The sequence below is a fragment of the Hemiscyllium ocellatum genome, chromosome 7 (assembly GCF_020745735.1).
Source record: "Hemiscyllium ocellatum isolate sHemOce1 chromosome 7, sHemOce1.pat.X.cur, whole genome shotgun sequence".
NCBI classification, from domain to species: domain Eukaryota; kingdom Metazoa; phylum Chordata; class Chondrichthyes; order Orectolobiformes; family Hemiscylliidae; genus Hemiscyllium; species Hemiscyllium ocellatum.
Genome location: NC_083407.1, coordinates 112,285,227 through 112,303,090, shown reverse-complemented (window position 1 = coordinate 112,303,090; position 17,864 = coordinate 112,285,227). Strand labels below are relative to the sequence as shown.

At 43.1% G+C, this 17,864-nt stretch overlaps 1 protein-coding gene across 13 annotated transcripts in view; it reads right to left on the bottom strand.

Moving 5' to 3' along the window:
• lrrfip1b (leucine rich repeat (in FLII) interacting protein 1b) overlaps positions 1-17,864 on the bottom strand; it is a 140,185-nt gene that overhangs the window by 41,754 nt on the left and 80,567 nt on the right. For all 13 annotated transcript variants that reach the window (XM_060827654.1, XM_060827657.1, XM_060827656.1 and 10 more), the window contains 3 exons: positions 17,728-17,763; positions 12,195-12,320; positions 4,977-5,147 (listed from right to left, as the gene is read on the bottom strand). In XM_060827654.1, coding sequence (XP_060683637.1) covers positions 4,977-5,147; positions 12,195-12,320; positions 17,728-17,763 — 333 coding nt within the window. The remainder of the gene's footprint in view (positions 1-4,976; positions 5,148-12,194; positions 12,321-17,727; positions 17,764-17,864) is intronic.

The window sequence follows — 17,864 nt, the reverse complement described above, 5'->3', positions numbered from 1 at the left end:
GTGCGTGTATGGAATGAGCTGCCAGAAGAAGTGATGGAGGCTAGTACAATTGCAACATCTAAAAGGCATCTGGAAGGGTATATGAACAAGAAGGGTTTGGAGGGATATGGGCTGGGTGCTGGCAAGTGGGACTAGATTGGGTATGGATATCTGGTTGGCATGGACAAGTTGGACCAAAGGGTCTGTTTCCATGCTGTACATCTCTATGACTATATCATGGAACAGAGGTGACTTACCTCCAATAAACACAGCCATCTTTCTTCGGAGTGTGCTACAATGTGAACTTTGCAGCACCCCCATGCACAACACTGGTAATGGTAAGTATCGAACCAGCAGAAAAAACAGGACCATGAAGTCTAACGAGCATCACCTGCTCTCAGTCAACTCTGGAGTTGTTCCGTTTAACTCTTAAAAGTGTTTAAATTGAGATCATTTCTCATTCTTGTCAATCTGTCTAATCTTTCCTCAGGACAATTCGCCCAAGGGCAACTCAGGATGGACAATAAATGCCGGCCAGTCAGCGACACCCACACCCCACAAATGGATAAAACAAAATGCCACCACCTCGGGAATTAGTCTGCTGTTCAGTTAGTTCAAACTGCAGATTGCCATCAGTTAAGTGTTAAACACTCTGAGGCAGTTCAAAGTAGGTACTACTTTGCCAAGGCAGCTACTAATTACACTAACCCAGGGAACCCAGAGAGTGGTTAAAAACTAAAACCCTGTAGGTGAAACTGTGAAATTTCTTCATCCAGCGTGTGCCCAGGAAACCATCATTACTGACACTGTTAGAACCGAGCAAAATATTTGTTTATAAAGGAAATTAAACTAAGAAAATAAAGAAACTGACATCTCCTTAGTGAAACAATCTGATTAACTGTAGTGTCTAGTGAGTAGTATCTAGCCACTTAAATCTGGAGATTTCTTTCTTCTCCAACATCTGCTTTAAAACTTCCTATATCCATCCTAAGCTGAAAATGTGTTGCTGGAAAAGCACAACAGGTCAGGCAGCATCAGGAGAATCGCCATTTCGGGCATGAGCCCTTCTTCAGGAATGAGTGTGCCAAGTAGGCTAAGATAAAAGGTAGGGAGGAGGGACTTGGGGGAGGGGCGTTGGAAATGCGATAGGTGGAAAGAGGTCAAGGTGAGGGTGATAGGCCGGAGTGGGGGTGGGGGCGGAGAGGTCAGGAAGAAGATTGCAGGTTAGGAAGGTGGTGCTGAGTTCGAGGGTTGGGACTGAGACAAGGTGGGGGGAGGGGAAATGAGGAAACTGGAGAAATCTGAGTTCATCCCTTGTGGTTGGAGGGTTTCTAGGTGGAAGATGAGGTGCTCTTCCTCCAGCTGTCATGTTGTTATGGTCTGGCGATGGAAGAGTCCAAGGACCTGCATGTCCTTGGTGGAGTGGGAGGGGGATTGAAGTGTTGAGCCACGGCGTGGTTGGGTTGGTTGATCCGGGTGTCCCAGAGGTGTTCTCTGAAACGTTCTGCAAGTAGGCGGCCTGTCTCCCCAATATAGATGAGGCCACACCGGGTGCAGCGGATGCAATAAATGATGTGTGTGGAGGTGCAGATGAATTTGTGGCAGATATGGAAGGATCCCTTGGGGCCTTGGAGAGTTGTGAGGGGGGAGGTGTGGGCGCAAGTTTTGCATTTCTTGCGGTTGTAGGGGAAGATGCCAGGAGTGGGGTTGGGTTGGTGGGGGGTGTGGACCTGCCGAGGGAGTCACGGAGGGAGTGGTATTTTCGGAAAGCTGATAGGGGAGGGGAGGGAAATATATCCCTGGTGGTGGGGTCCGTTTGGAGGTGGTGGAAATGACGACGGATGATGGGTGGGGTGGTAGGTGCCAACACTTCAACTCCCCCTCCCACTCCACCAAGGACATGCAGGTCCTTGGACTCCTCCATCGCCAGACCATAGTCTCCAACCACAAGGGATGAACTCAGATTTCTCCAGTTTCCTCATTTCCCCTCCCCCCCACCTTGTCTCAGTCCCAACCCTCGAACTCAGCACCACCTTCCTAACCTGCAATCTTCTTCCTGACCTCTCCACCCCCAACCCCACTCTGGCCTATCACCCTCACCTTAACCTCCTTCCACCTATCGCATTTCCAATGCTCCTCCCCCAAGTCCCTCCTCTCTACCTTTTATCTTAGCCTGCTTGGCACACTCTCCTCATTCCTGAAGAAGGGCTCATTCCCGAAATGTCGATTCTCCTGCTCCTTGGATGCTGCCTGACCTGCTGCGCTTTTCCAGCAACACATTTTCAGCTCTGATCTCCAGCATCTGCAGTCCTCACTTTCTCCTATATCCATCCTAAGCCTTTTTTCACTTGCAACTTTTGTAGAATGTACATTGTCCACGTAATGTTCCTTTGGTCCCTGTTACATATCTCGCCCTAATCTTAGACAAAGGGATCTCCATGTCAACAGCATCAAGAAGCACCTGTTTCAGTGGTTAATGTGCTCTTCATCATTCCTAATACTTTCCTCCTCCTCCATTCCACATGGCACCATACCCCCATCTGTCTCTGCCTCAAGCCAAGGGGTGACATTTCCAATTTTCTCCCACAAGGAGTATCACAAATTCTCCTGTATTGCAAAATCAATCACCGTGATTTTCATACAAAGCACCACTAAAAATGATTAACATCTTATTATTGGGATCACCCAAGCTGAGAACTTAAATATACAGAGTTTTCAAATGTTATTAAATTTTATGCACTGTAAAATGTTCTCAACCTTTGGAATTTTCATGACCAGGCTAAGTTCCAACACAGTCAAACTGGCATCTAGTCTGGTCTATATGCCTAATTAGTGCAACAACACTTATCACCTGTTCCATCTTGTCCTCAGTAGCAGCCTCACATTCCTGTCCAGATCTGGAAAAGCTGAGAGTTGACTCAGTCTGCTTAATTTCCAATCTCAAAAATTTGACTCCAGAAGTTTGACTGCCAATTTTAAATTCCTTTCTAATTTGATTGAAAGAGGATTCGAGAGCTTCTTCAAGGAAGGCATCCTTGTAAGAAAGCCTTTTCTTCAAAGTTATTGGTGCCCTCTCCCATCTTGGGTCCATCTTGAGTTGTGAACTCAAGGTTAGCAGAATCACTTTCTGAAAAATACCATAACTGTAAACGCACTTGTGTAATTTCAAGAGCTTTCCCTCTTCTCCTGGTACTACCTTTGGGAGCTTTATGAATACATTCAGCACAAGCAGGTTACCCTGAGGAACATCACTATGATAGCCATTGAGTTGCACTTTCAAGAAAGGATTGGTTAAACAGCTAAGAAGGTTCTGAAAATTATCTTCCCATCAGTATGAGAGTCTATCCTAATCTCCCTATACCTGAAACATGCCTCGAAGCCTCCATCTACCAATCTTATAAGTCCTACTTGATAAGACATTTTCTGCATAAACCTGTGTGGCAAAGCAGGTTGACTCCTATTCTCAATTTCTGAATGTACTCTTGAATTCTTTCAGTTTCTGAAACTGTCTTTGTTTAGTTGTTTTCTTAAAATCACTCAATCTTCTGTTCTATTTGTAGGCACGAAAATCTCCTAATCATGAGCAATTCTACATTTACCTGTTGTCCAAGAAGGCTCTCCATTACCCATGCTACTCAGTCACTTTGTCCGGCTGCAGTCTCTATAATTGAGTTTTCTCTGGACTACCATTAGGATATCTGTTAGTACTCTCCAAGTATTTGGACCTTTGGCCAGCTTAATATGTTTTCATAGACTTGTCTGCATGTCCCACTATCATGGCCAGCCTCAGACATTTGACTGCTAGTTGGCAAATGGCATATGAACTTACTTTGGGCAACTGGTGCTCACTTAGAGTCATAGAGATGTATAGCACAGAAATAAACCCTTCAGTCCAACTCGTCCATGCTGACCAGATATCCTAGCCTAATCTAGTCCCATTTGACAGCACTTGGCCCATATCCCTCTAAACCCTTCCTATTCATATATCCATCCAGATGTCTTTTAAATGTGGTAATTGTACCAGCCTCCACCAACTCCTCTGGTAGCTCAATCCATACATCCACCACCCTCTACGTGAAAAAGTTGTCCCTTAGATCACTTTTAAATCTTTCCCCTCTCACCCTAAACCTTTGCCCTCTAGTTCTGGACTGCCCTCCTCCAGGTATAATACCTTGTCTATTTACCTTATCCATGCCTTCATGATTTTATAAATAAGGTCACCCTTAGGCCTCTGATGCTCCAGGGAAAACAGTCCCAGCCTATTCGGCCTCTCCCTGTAGCTCAAATCCTCCAACCCTGACAACATCTTTGTAAATCTTTCCAGAACCCTTTCAAGTTTCACAACATCCTTCCAATTGGAAGGACACCAGAATTGCACACAATAAGTGGCCTAACCAATGTCCTGTAGAGCCGCAAGATAACCTCCCAACTCCTGTACTCAATGCTTTGATCAATAAAGGAAAGCATACCAAATGCCTTCTTCACTATCCCATCTACCTGAAACTCCACTTTCAAGGTCTCTTTGTTCAGCAACACTCCCCAGGACCTTATCATTAAGTCTATAAGTCCTGCTCTGATTGAGATTACTTCTCATATTCTTCACAATTAATACATGCATCAGGCTGTATTTCTTGAGTCGTACGTACCACCTCTCTGTCCAAATTATAGAATTCATGAAAATGCAAAGTATATGGTGTTTTATCACCAAAATCATCTCCCAAGTTCTCAAGAGTTCAGGAATTCATAAGTCATATCCATTATTTATGAAGAATTCACCTTTATAGTCTGATTCCCATGTTGTATGATGAAAGTTTTCACATCATGTCCATTAACTTTTCCAAATCCTTTATATTTCCTGTGTTCTCTCTAACAGAGAGACAGTGATATAATGGTAGAATAATTACCTTGAATGTAAGGCCCTGTCTATTCACTGTGGGAGTTTAGTCTGCTGCCACTGGTTCAGAGTACCCCTGAAATCCAACACTGGCCCAACTCACCTTAGTCTTCTCCTCATGCATCCTGTGTGTCTCTGCTAACTGTTCCTCCAGCTCCAGCAAACTTTCCCTTAGCGTGTCTACCTGGTACATGAAGTTGGTTTTCTCATTGTCCAGCTGTGCATTTGATACCATTGCCTTTTTGTACTTCTCTTCTACTTCGGCCAGCGAGTCCTAGATCAGAAGAAAAGCAATCACAAGAACACAAACACTGACATTGCAGGTCCAAAATTGAATGGACTAACACAACAGGTAGGAAGAGGCTGAATCCGTCTGCAGGCAAGATAGAGTCTACCCCAAACAAAATTCCCAGCCTTTAGTCCCAGGAAATGTTCACTTGACCATTTGGGATTTGAACTGGGCAGAGTTTGACCAATGGACCAGGCCTCCATGCTGATGCGTGATCCACTTCACCTGCAGCAAGGACATTTGTGCATCAATGCTCTCCCCTTCCACATCCCTTCAGTTGATAGTTTCCAATGCCTCACAGTCCCTCAGTTCATAATTTTACCTCTGATTCCTGGTTGGTAGATTCCGCACAGAAGAGTCCAACAGTCCCCCCCAACCTCTGCTCCCTTGACTGGTGGATTCCCCACCCAACTCCTCAGTTCATATTTTCTACCTGGTGCCCCAGTTCCAATCCAGCTCAGCCATCCCAATTGTCAGATTGTCCAACCTCACAGTATTACTATGGACACTGTGTAATATATAATTTTAATATCACTTACTGTAAGTTTGAATTGTTGAGTCAGTAATATGTGGGATTTCTGTGAATCTGAAGTTAATTCATTTGTATTATTTTTATAGCCACCATGATTTATTTTAAAACAGTTTCTTGAGGCCTAGCTTTTTGTGCACAACATTTCATTTACCTGAGACTATTTTGTGAGCCTCCTCAAGGTAAATAATGGAGCCCAAAGTATTTGGGGATTTGTAGCATTTGATTTTTATAAGCTTAAGGTAAACACCCATAGCTCAGAGGGAGAGATTTTGCTTTCACTTTTACTTTGAGATTTGAGTAGTCCTGTGAAGTCCTAGGATGAAGACAGATTAAATGATTTAAACGTACAGAGGTGTTAGACCATAATGAGATAAGTTCTAGGCTTTTCACCCCTCACGCCTGCTATTCCATTCATGGCTAATCTGACATTCCTTATGTCCACTTTCCTGCCCTTTCCCCATACCTCTTGATTCCTCTACTGATCAAGAATCTATCTATCTCAGCCTTAAATGTACACAATGAATCTACCCCACAGCTTTCTGTGGCAAGGAGTTCCAAAGACTCATAATTCAGAAATGAAATCCTCCATATCTCAGTCTCAAATTGGCATCCCTTTATTCTGACACTATACTCTCTGGTCCTAGACTCATGGGAGCATGAGGAGAAACATCATCTCAACATCTACTCTGTAAAACCCCTTCAAACAATTCTATATGGGATCACTTTTCATACTTCTAATTACCAGCAAGTAGAGTTCCAACTCGATCAATCTTTGCTCATAAGACAGTCTGTCGATACAAGGAATCATCTTAGTGAACCTTCTCTGAACTGCCTCCGGTGAAATAATATCTTTCCTGCTCACATAACTCCACTTGTGGTCTCACCAGCAATTTGTATACTTGCAGCAATGTTTTCTTATTCGTATACTTCAACCCCCTTGAAATAAGGGCCAACATTCCGTTCACATTCCTGATTACGTGATGGACCTACATCCCAGCTTTCTGCGTTTCTTGGACAAGAACCCCCAAGTTCCTTTGTATGCAGCCTTCTGCAGTTTTTCACCATTTAAATAATACTCTTTTAGTTTGTTCTCCCTTCCAAAATGAACAACTTCACATTTTCCCAAATTGTACTCCTTCACTAACATTTTGTCGACTTACATAATCTGTCAAGTCTATCTGTAAACTGTTTATATACCTCTTGCAAATAATATTTCCATCTGTTTATGTGCTGTCTACAAATTTGACTACAGTACATTTACTGCTTTCCTCCAAGTTATTAACATACATCGTAAACAGTTGCAGTCCCAGCACTGATCCCTGTGGAATCTCACTGGTTACATGTCAGCAATGTGAAAAAGAATCCTTTATTCCCATCCTGCCCATCTGCCAATTCTCTATCCATGCTAATATACTGCCTTCCCCAGGCTTTTATGGTTTAATCTTTTGTGAGGTAATTCGGTGAATGCCTCCTAGAAGTCCAAATGCAACACATCTACTTGTTCAGTCTATCGACTCAGGTTGAGATTTCTTCAAAAACCTCTATTAAATTACTCGGACACAATTTCTCTTTCATGAAGCCATGCCACCTCTGCTTGATTAGATTATGAGTTTCCAAATGTGCTATTACTTTCATAATAATTGATTCCAACGTTAGAGACAGGAACATTGGTGTGAGATATGTACTCCAGCTTTAACATGTTTTTGAATATACGTTATAAGTAGATAATTTAGTTTTTTGAATTTTACTGTTATTGCATGCTTATGTTTCTGCGAGTGGCCATTTTAATAAAACTAAAATAAATCAAAGTATGATCTATCAAGCCAGATTTCAAACTGGGATCTGACTTGCTCAGAAATACCACCATTTGGAATAGTATGCAGGGCGAACTAAGGGGTAGTTAGGGTATTACACAGATGGTGCAAGTAGAAATAATTTCAGTACAGACCATGGAAGAAGAAATTCCAATCTGGAAGTAGATCCTTCGCCAAAAATTCTGCTTGGCATCGGCAGGAAGAAGAGAATAGTGTTGCAATTCCGACCTTTTTTATTCATTCAGGGAATGTGGGTGTCGCTGGTTGGGCCAGCATTTAATACCCATCCCCCATTGCCCTTGAGATGGTGGTAGTGATCTACCAGCTTGAACTGCTGCAGTCCATTGGCAAGGATGCATCCTCAAAGTCAGTAAAAAGGTCATCCCAGGAATTTGATCCAGCAAAGAAATGCCAAAGATATATTTCCAAGTCAGAATCTCATCTTCTAGATTGGTTAGTTATTGAGAGCTTGGAAAGTACTATTTAAGAAGCCTTGGTAAACTCTGTCATGTATTCAGTAGATAGTACACATTGCTACTGATCTGTACCAGTGATGGAGAAAATAAATCTTTGTGTATGTGGTGCCAGCCAAGTGGTCTATTTTGCCCTGGATGGTGTCAAGTTTCTTGAATATTGCTAGAGCTGCATTCATCCAGGTAACTTGAAATATTCCATTTTTCGGTTCTCTTGCCCCTTGAACTCTGCACAACCTGCTGTGCTTTTCCAGCACCACACTCTCGACTCTGATCTCCAGCATCTGCAGTCCTCACTTTCTGCAAGTATTCCATATAATCCTGACTCGTTGATGGTGGACAGCTTTGGGGAGTCAGATAGTGAGTTTGTTGTCACCAATCACTTGCTAACAAGTGTGGTTATCCACCTAGGAAATTCCATACTCCTGGTCATGGGTTCTGTGGGTGTGCGTTTGGCTGATGAGACCAAATCTAGAGCTGCTTCTCTGACCACACATTTGGCAGGTGTTTCCAGGGCGTGGAATTGGTCCTTAGTCTCAAGATCATTGGCATTCCTCTCTCTGGTTCCTTTCCTCTTGCCAACAGGTGTTCTCACAATTGTGTCCCTTCATACAGGCATTTCCTCCTTCTGGTCGAGGGTGTCCCATGTAGTGACATCTATGTTGCATTTCTTGAGTGAAGTCTTTAGGGAGCCTTTGAAAGTTTGTCCTCCTCTCATTCGAGTTCCCTCCTTGAGGTGGGCGAAGAAGATTTGCTTTGGTAATCAGAACTCAGGCATCCTAAGCAGAGTTAGTTTAAGATGCTGGCCTCGATCTTGGTGCCGTTAACTGCTTCAAGGATGCTGATGTTAGTATGTTTGTTTTCCCAGCTGGTGTGGAGAATCTATCTTAAACAATGTAAATGGTACTCCTCCCGGGTCTTGAAGTGATACCTGTATGTAGTCTAAGTTTCATAGCCACATAAAAGAGTCAGAAGGATGACTGCTTTGTACAGAAGGATCTTGGTATCACAGCATGGATGTCACAGTCATCGAAGACTCTCATCCTTAGGTATTCAAAGGCGGCGCTCACAAGTGGTGACTTATTTTCTTCAGGATTCCAAGCCTCTAACCTGTTCTTACAGCCACTCTATTTTTATGGCTTGTACAGTTCAAATGCTCTTCAATGATAATCCCCAGGATGTTGATAACAGATGATTCAGTGATCATGACACCTTCCATCACTTTACTGATGATCAGGAGTAGACTGATGGGGCAGTAATTAGCCAGTTTTGATTTCTTATGCTTTTCTGTGTGTCGGACCTACCTGGACCTGTGTTGTAGTGGCAGACTTTGAGACTGTAATACACCTACAACATTGGTCATTGTTTTCAGTGAGAAAGCTACACATTGCACATGTTCTGGGTTCCACTCAGCTCTGCACATTTTCACTCATCAGAAACAAGTACAACTTTGGAAGGAAGGGACTGGAATTGACTGGGAGGGGAAAAATGGAATAATATCAGTCATGGAGTCACAGAGACGATGTAGGGGACAAGATTACAGGACAGTTGTGGAGCCTGTCACAGTCAAACCAGGACGCCTGATGTCTTGCTAACAAGGCAATCAAAATACAAGATGACTTCAAGAGGCTAGTCAACCAGGATTCATTGTGAAATAACCAGGATGATTGGAGAATGTGAATGTGTGGGAGAGGGTGGGAATGTTGAAATAATGGGAAAAATACAAGCAGAGGAACTGAAAGCAAGAGAGAAAAGAGAAAAACAAAGAATTATAAAACATGTTTCCAGGTGAAGGCAGGTGAGAACACTGGAAGTACTAGTTTAAGTTTAGCTCTGCCAGAGTAACTAAAACCTTGAATAGGTTCAGTGCAATCCATGCTGTTAATAACAGACGTGTCGGGGGAAATATGGGCCCCTGCTGGTTAATACCAAGGTGATGCACAGGCAGCTCAGGCAAGGTCACTAGGGGGAGAAATTCACACTCATTCCCAAACTGGATACCTTCAACTCCTTCAGCCCTTCCATGTATTTTCCTTCTACATCCTGTATCTGATCCTTTAGCTCAAAGATTTCCTGGGAGAGAATCAAACAGCAATGTGAAATGAAAGAAAGAGGGAGGAAGGGAATGATATACACCAAGACAGAGAAACAGAGACAGAAATAAAGAAACAGGGAGATAAATGACAGAAAAGAAAAAAGCAAGAAAGGTGAAGAAAAATATTTAGTCAGAAAGAGAGACTGAGCCATTAAAAAGAGGGGAAAGATGATAAGATAGAAATGTGAGACAGAGCTAGTGACAGAGGCAGACCCACAGTCAATGATAATCATGTGATGTGACCATCACTGGTCAGGCCAGCAGTGGTTTTCCATCCCTAGTTGCTCTTGAACTGAGTTGCATACTAAGCTATTTCAGAGGGCAGTTAAGAATAAATCACACTGCTGTGGGTTTGGAGTTTTATGTAGACCAAACTAGGTAAGGACAGCAGATTTCGACAGAAGAGTATACGCTCAGTTTTTGCAACCATTGATGAGTGGGTCATCAGTCGACCTTTTTTTGAAAATTCCTGATCGTTTCTTTGAATTCGAATTACAGCACCTGCCATCGTGATTTCTGAACCAAGATTCCTGGGACATTACCTGGGTTTCTGGATTTTAATCCAGCAACAATACCAGTCTGCCATTATCTCCCCCACAGAGTAACAGACAGAAACATACCAATACAGTTGTGATTTGGAGGTGCTGGTATTGGACTGGGGTGTACAAATTTAAAAATCACACATCACCAGGTTATAGTCCAACAGGTTTATTTGGAAGCACTACCTTTTGGAACACTGCTCCTTCATCAGGTGGTTGTGGAGTATAAGATTGTAAAACACAGAAAAGTCTCTCATCTTTTAGAATGACCATGTTGGTTTCAGTTCTTTCATATGTAAGAGACTTAACAGACCATCCAGGTCTTTTTCAATATATAATTTCAGTTACATCATTAAACTTTTGCTATAAATTCTGTGTCTTACAATCTTACACTCCACAACCACCTGATGAAGGACCTGCACTCTGAAAGCTAGTGCTTCCAATTAAACCTGTTGGACTATAACCTGGTGTTGTGTGATTTTTAACCTTATACCAACACAGCATAGCACAACGACAGACCCAAATGGAGCAGGGCAGAGTGGACTGAAGGCATGGGGACGGTTGTTAGACTGGAGATTAATGTGGGCGGTCAGCAGCTTGCCAGCCCAGTCAGATCTTGTGTGAAAGCCCCCTAATCAGATCGACTGCAATGTAATGTTTATCTATAATCTATTTATCTGACTGGAATGATTTTCCTTTAAAATTTGTTTCTTCATTTTTTAACTTATACTGTGAATTACTGTAAGGTAATGTAACTTCTTTTTCTTTATTTCTCTTCTTGTATCTAAGATCTGTACTGAGGCACTTTGGTATCTAAGAAGGTGTTGTGAGGGGTGACATTGTAAACTTTTCACTGAACTTCTGTACTTGAGTAAACATGACAATAAACCTAATTCTAAAAAGTGTGACGGGACTGGAGCCAGAACGTGAGGAGGACTGTGACTGATTCAGAGCTTAAGGGGAACCAGAACTGAGGCATAGTGTGAGGGGTCTGGACTTTGCCAGAATATGAGGACTAGAACCAAGCCAAAGCAGGAAGAGTTAAACAAATATAGAATGTAAGCTGGAGATAGGAAAAGAATACATGAAGAGATGAATTGAGGAAGAGATGGAAGGAGGCAAAAATCTGAAAACCCAATGGGAGTGAGACAAAAAAAAAATGTTGGAGTCACAGAGTGAGGCAAAAAGAGAAGAGAGGTGGTTAGAATCAGACTGATACAAAACACAGAAAAATCAAGAGAGGGAAAGACAACAAGGCTTCATGGGTAAGAAGACAGAATTGGGGGCTAAGGAGGAGCAGACAATCAAACTAAATCTGTGGAAAATGAAGACAGTGGGAACAGAGAGACGAACAAGCAAACACAGACATGGCTACATAAAGTAAGAGACAGAAATAGAGAAACACTGAAAGAGACAGCCCTGTGAGGAAATCAGAATGGTGCAAGATAAATTCTACCCACACATATCTCTTGCCCAAGCTCCATGAGCAATGTGAGTAGACAAAAACTCAACTTTACTAGCCTGGTATGTGAAATGTCCACATTAGGATCACAATCTTTGAAATTTCATCGCCTCATACCTTGATCTCTCGAATTGATCCTTCAGTATCCATTGAGGTGGTGGTCTCTCCACTGCCTCTCCTTGATGAAGTGCCTCCCAAGGAGGCAAGGGTAGCAGCAGAGAGGCTTGAAGCTGCCCGGGAACTCTGAAACAGAAAATATGCTAATTAGCCACAAAGTGATCATGGCTTAAGGTGGTAACCTTATGAGGAATGGTTGGACACTGAGTCCATGTCCATTAGAGTTTTGAAAAATCTGAGGCAATCTAATTGAAACATACAAGATTCTGAGGGGACTTTGCTAAGTTTGATATTGAATGGATGTGTCCCAGTATATGTAAGACAAAGGTGAAAATGAGGAGAAATCTTTTCTGCACGTGGACCATGAACTTGGGGAACTCTCTTCCCCAGAGAATGTTGTGGATGAAAATCACCGAATATTTCTTTAAAGCAAAGGTAGATAGAATCTTGACTAACAAGAGAGTCAAAAGGTTATCAGGGTAGGCGGGAAGATTGGATGATCTGATTTAGCCCTCAACCTGTGTTTAGCAATGCTGCATCACAGCGTCAGGGACCTGGGTTCGATTCCAGCCTGTATACATGTTCACCCCATGTCAGTGTGGGATTCTGTTGGGTGCTCTGATTTCTCCCACCATCCAAGGATATGCAGCTTAGGTGGATTGGCCTAGCAAACCTGTCCATTGTGATTAGGGATGTGCAGGGTAGGTGGCTTAGCCATGGTAAATGAGGCATTATTGGGAAAGGATAGAGGAGCGGATCTGGGCAGGATGTTCCCAGGGTCTTTCCTCGGCTTGTTAACATTCACTGCCAACCCACCCAGATCTTGTGGCTCCTGAACTTTGGTTTTCAGCAACTATCGACAACATGCACAGGAACAATTGGAGAGGCCCAACCAGAATCAATCTACTAGGATAGCAAATCAATGTTGAATATAATATCTAGGAGCGATGTACGTTAAAGATGGAAGCTGGAGGTAAATGGTCATTCATAACCCGTGATCATCACTCACTGTCTCTATCCCTGTACTTAACCAGCCATTCTAACTGCAATGGTAGAGAAACTATAGGAAGCATAGAACATAGAACAGTACAACACAGTACAGGCCCTTTGGCCCTCGATGTTGTGCCGACCTTTTATCCTACACTAAGATCAAACTAACCTGCATACCCTTCATTTTACTATCATCCATGTGCCTTTCCAAGAATCTTTTAAATGTCCCTAATGTACTTGACTCTACTACCACTGCTGACAGTGCATTCTATGTACCCACAAACTCTTTGTGTTAAGAACTTACCTCTGACATCTCCCGTAAACCTTCCTCCAATCACCTTAAAATTACACCCACTTGTCATAGCCATCTCCAACCTGGGAAAAAGTCTCTGGCTATCCACTCTATCTATGCCTCTTATCATCTTGTACACCTCTATCAAGTCACCTCACATCCTTCTTTGCTCCAATGAGAAAAGTCCTAGCTCCCTCAACCTTTCTTCATAAGACATGCCCTCCATCCAGGCAGCATCCTGGTAAATCTCCACTGCACCCTCTCAGACGTTTCCACATTCTTCCTATAACGTGACGACCTGAACCGAACACAATATTCCAAGTATGGTATAACCAGGGCTTTATACTGCAGCAGCGTAACTTCATGGCTCTTAAACTCAATCCACCTGCTACTGAAAGCCAACACACCATACGCCTTCTTAACAACTCTATCAACTTGGGTGACAACTTTGAGGGATCTAGGGATGTGAACCCCAAGATCCCTCTATTCTTCCATACTGCCAAGAATCCTGCCTTTAATCCTGTATTCTGCATTCAAATTCAACCTTCCAAAGTGAATCACTTCACACTTTTCCAGGTTGAACTCCATCTGCCACTTCTCAGCCCAGTTCTGTATACTGTCAATGTCCCGTTGCAACCTACAACAGCCTTCCACACTATCCACAACTCCACCAACCCTTGTGTCATCAGCAAACTTACTAACCCACCCTTCCGCTTCTTCATCCAAGTCATTTATAAAAATCACAAAGAGAAGAGGTCCCAGAATAGATACCTGAGGAACACTGCTGGTCACCGAACTCCAGGCTAAATATTTTCCAGCTGCTACCACTCTCTGTCTTCTATGGGCCAGCCATTTCTCTATCCAGACAGCCAAATTTCCCTGTAACCCATACCTCCTTACTTTCTGAATGAGCCTACCATGGGGAACCTTAATCAAATGCCTTGGTAAAATCCACATATACCACATCAATTGCTCCATCTTCATCGATGTGTTTGTCACATCCTCAAAGAGTTCAATTAGGGTTGAGAGGCATGATCTACCCCTTGCAAAGCCACGCTGTCAACTATGCTTTTCCAAATAATCATAAATCCTGTCTCTCAGAATCCTCTCCAATAATGTGCCCACTAGTGACATAAGACCGACTAGTCTGTAATTCCCAGGATTGTCCCTATTCCCTTTCTTGAACAAGGGAATAACATTTGTCACCCTCCAATCATCTGGTACTATTCCAGTCAACAGTGAGGACACAAAGATCATTGCCAAAGGCACAGCAATCTTTTCCCTTGCTTCCCGTGGTAATCTTTGTATTTCCCATCTGGCCCAGGGTACTTATCTGTCCTCACATATTTCAAAATTTCTAGCAACTCCTCCTTCTTAACATCAATCTGTTTGAGCATATCAGCCTGTTTCACATTGTCCTCACAAACAACAAGGTCCCTCTTACCAGTGAATACTGAAGCAAAGTGTCATTAGGGACCTCCTCTACCTCCACCGACTCCAGACACAAGTTCCCTCCACTAACCCTGATTGGCCCTAGCCTCACTCTGGCCATCCCCTAGTTCCTCACGTAAGTGTAGAATGCCTTGGGATTTGCCTTAATCCTACCTGCCAAGGCATTTTCATGCCCCCGTCTAGCTCTACTCAGTCCTTCTTCAGTTCATTTCTGGCTCCCTTGTAACCCTCTAGAGTCTTGTCTGATCCTTGTTTCCTCAATCTTAAGTAATCTTCCTTCTTCCATCTTGACTAGATCTTCCACATCTCTTGTCACCCAAGGTTCCTTCACCCTACACTCCTTCCTTGCCTCAGTGGGACAAACCTATCCAGCACTCACAGCAAGTGCTCCCCAAACAACCCCCACATTTCTGGCATGCATTTCCCTGAGAATATCAGTTCCTAATTTATGCTCCACAGTTCCTGCCTAATAGCATTGTAATTCCCCCATCCCCAATTAAATACTTTCCCATACCATCTGCTCCTATCCCTCTCCTTGATTATAGTATAGGTTAGGGAGTTGTCATCACTATCACCAAAATGCTCTCTTACCAAGAGATCTGATACCCGATCTGCTTCATTGCCAAGCACCAAATCCAATATGGCCTCCCCTCCAGTCAGCCTATCTACATTCTGAGGAGAAAGTGAGGACTGCAGATGCTGGAGATCAGAGCTTAAAAATGTGTTGTTGGAAAAGCGCAGCAGGTCAGGCAGCATCAAAGGAACAGGAGAATCGACGTTTCGGGCATAAGTCCTTCTACATTCGGAGTCATGAATACGGAGTTAGGAATCCTTCCCAGACACTCCTGACAAAATCTGCTCTAAGGAAGTTCCAATCAATATTAGTGAAGTTGAAGTTAGCCATGACAACAAATGTGTTACTTCTGAAGCTTTCCAAAATCTGCCTCCGAATCTGCTCCTCCGTGTCTCTGTTGCTCGTGGGGCAGTCCAAAGAAAACTCCCAATAAAGTGACTGCTCATTTCCTGTTTCTGACTTTCACCCATACTCACTTAATAGACAACTCTGAGGGATAGAAATAATCTGCATTTGGAGAGGCAGTGATTAATGAAGAATAGTCAACATGGTTTTGTGAAGTGGAGGAGAGGTCTCACCACTTTGATTGAAGAGGTGACCAGTTGTATAGATGATACCAGTGCTTTTGATGTAATCTACTTGGTCTTTAGCAAGACTTTTGATAATAACCCACATGAGGGATTGATGGCAAAATGTAAGACATATACAATCCAAGGAAATTTGGCAAATTGGATCCACAATTAGCTGTGTGGCAGAAGCTGAGAGTGATGGTTGAGGAGAAAGTGAGGACTGCAGATGCTGGAGATCAGAGCTGAAAATGTGTTGCTGGAAAAGCGCAGCAGGTCAGGCAGCATTCAAGGAGCAGGAGAATTGATGTTTCAGGCATGAGCCCTTCTTCAGGTGATGGTTGAGGGGTGTTTCTCTGAATGGAAGCTGATGTCCATTGGAGTCCCACAGGGGTCAGTGCTGGGGCCTTTACTGTTGTGATGGCATAAATGATTTAAACTTGAATGTTGAAGGGTTGATAAGTATGTTTGCAGATGATACAAAAATTTGTGGGTTGGTAAATAATGAGGAGGATAGCCTTCATTTGCAAAAGGAGATGGATGGGTTAGTGGCTGATCAGTGGCAAATGAAAATGTTTGGTGATGGACTTGGGCAGGACAAACAAGGCAAAGAAATACATGATGAATGGTAGGACCCTGGGAAGCACCAAGGATCAAAGGGACATTGGTGTGCAGGGAAACAGTTCTTAAATGTATCAGGACAGGTGGATAAAGTGGCTGTGCAATGGAATACTTGCCTTTATTTGTTGAGGCATACATTTTGACAATAGGTAGGTTATGCTTGAACTATATAAAATGTTAGTTAGGCTACAGCTTTTTCTGAAATCCACATGATAGAAGGGATGTGATAGTATGAGAGAGACTGCAAAGGAGATTTACAAGGCTATTGCCTGAGCTCGAGTATTTCAGTTATGAAGAGAGATTGGACAGACTGACCTTCTCCTTAGAGCAGAGAAGATTGAGAGGGAACATGACCGAGATGTATACAAGTATGAGGGACAGATAGGATAGACAGGAATAAACCTTTCCCCTTGAAGGAAGGATCATTGACCAGGGCACAAAGATTTACAATAAAGGACAGGAGATTCGGAGATGTGAGGAGATGCTTTTTCACCCAGAAGTGGTGGGAATCTGGAACTCACTGCTCAAATGGATGGTGGAGGCAGAAACCCTCATCACATTTCAGACGTGTTTAGATGTGTACTTGCAATGCCAAGGCATACAAGGCTCTGGGAGAAAATGAGGACTGCAGATCAGAGTCTAAAAGTGTGGCGCTGGAAAAGCACAGCAGGTCAGACAGCATCCGAGGAGCAGGAGAGTCGACATTTTGGGCATAAGCCATTCATCAGGAAGGCTTGACCAAGTGCTCGAAAATGGTTTAGAATAGTTGGATGTTTGTTTTTGAACAATATGGATGCGATGGGCTGAGTGCGCTTAAGAGTTCAGACTTAGCACCCGAGGAAAAGCATAACAGATAGCTTGTCATCCAGCTGTCCGGAGTATTCCAGTGTTATCAAGCAGCCTACCAATCCCAACACCTGGAATTGCGAGTGATCAGTGTGGAGTCTCTGATTGTAAGTGAACGCTTCTGATGTCTAGGAGAATGCAGGCACATAAGAGTAATCTTTACTTTGTTAGTTATTTATGGGAGATTCTTACCTTCTCTGTAAAATCCTTCTCCAGCCTTTCTTCCACCTATAAAGGAAACAGAGAAAGAGAAAGTAGTATTCCTTCCTCATATGCCAAGTCTCCATGGATAACCCAACAAGGATCAGTGCACCTGGAATTGTATCCAG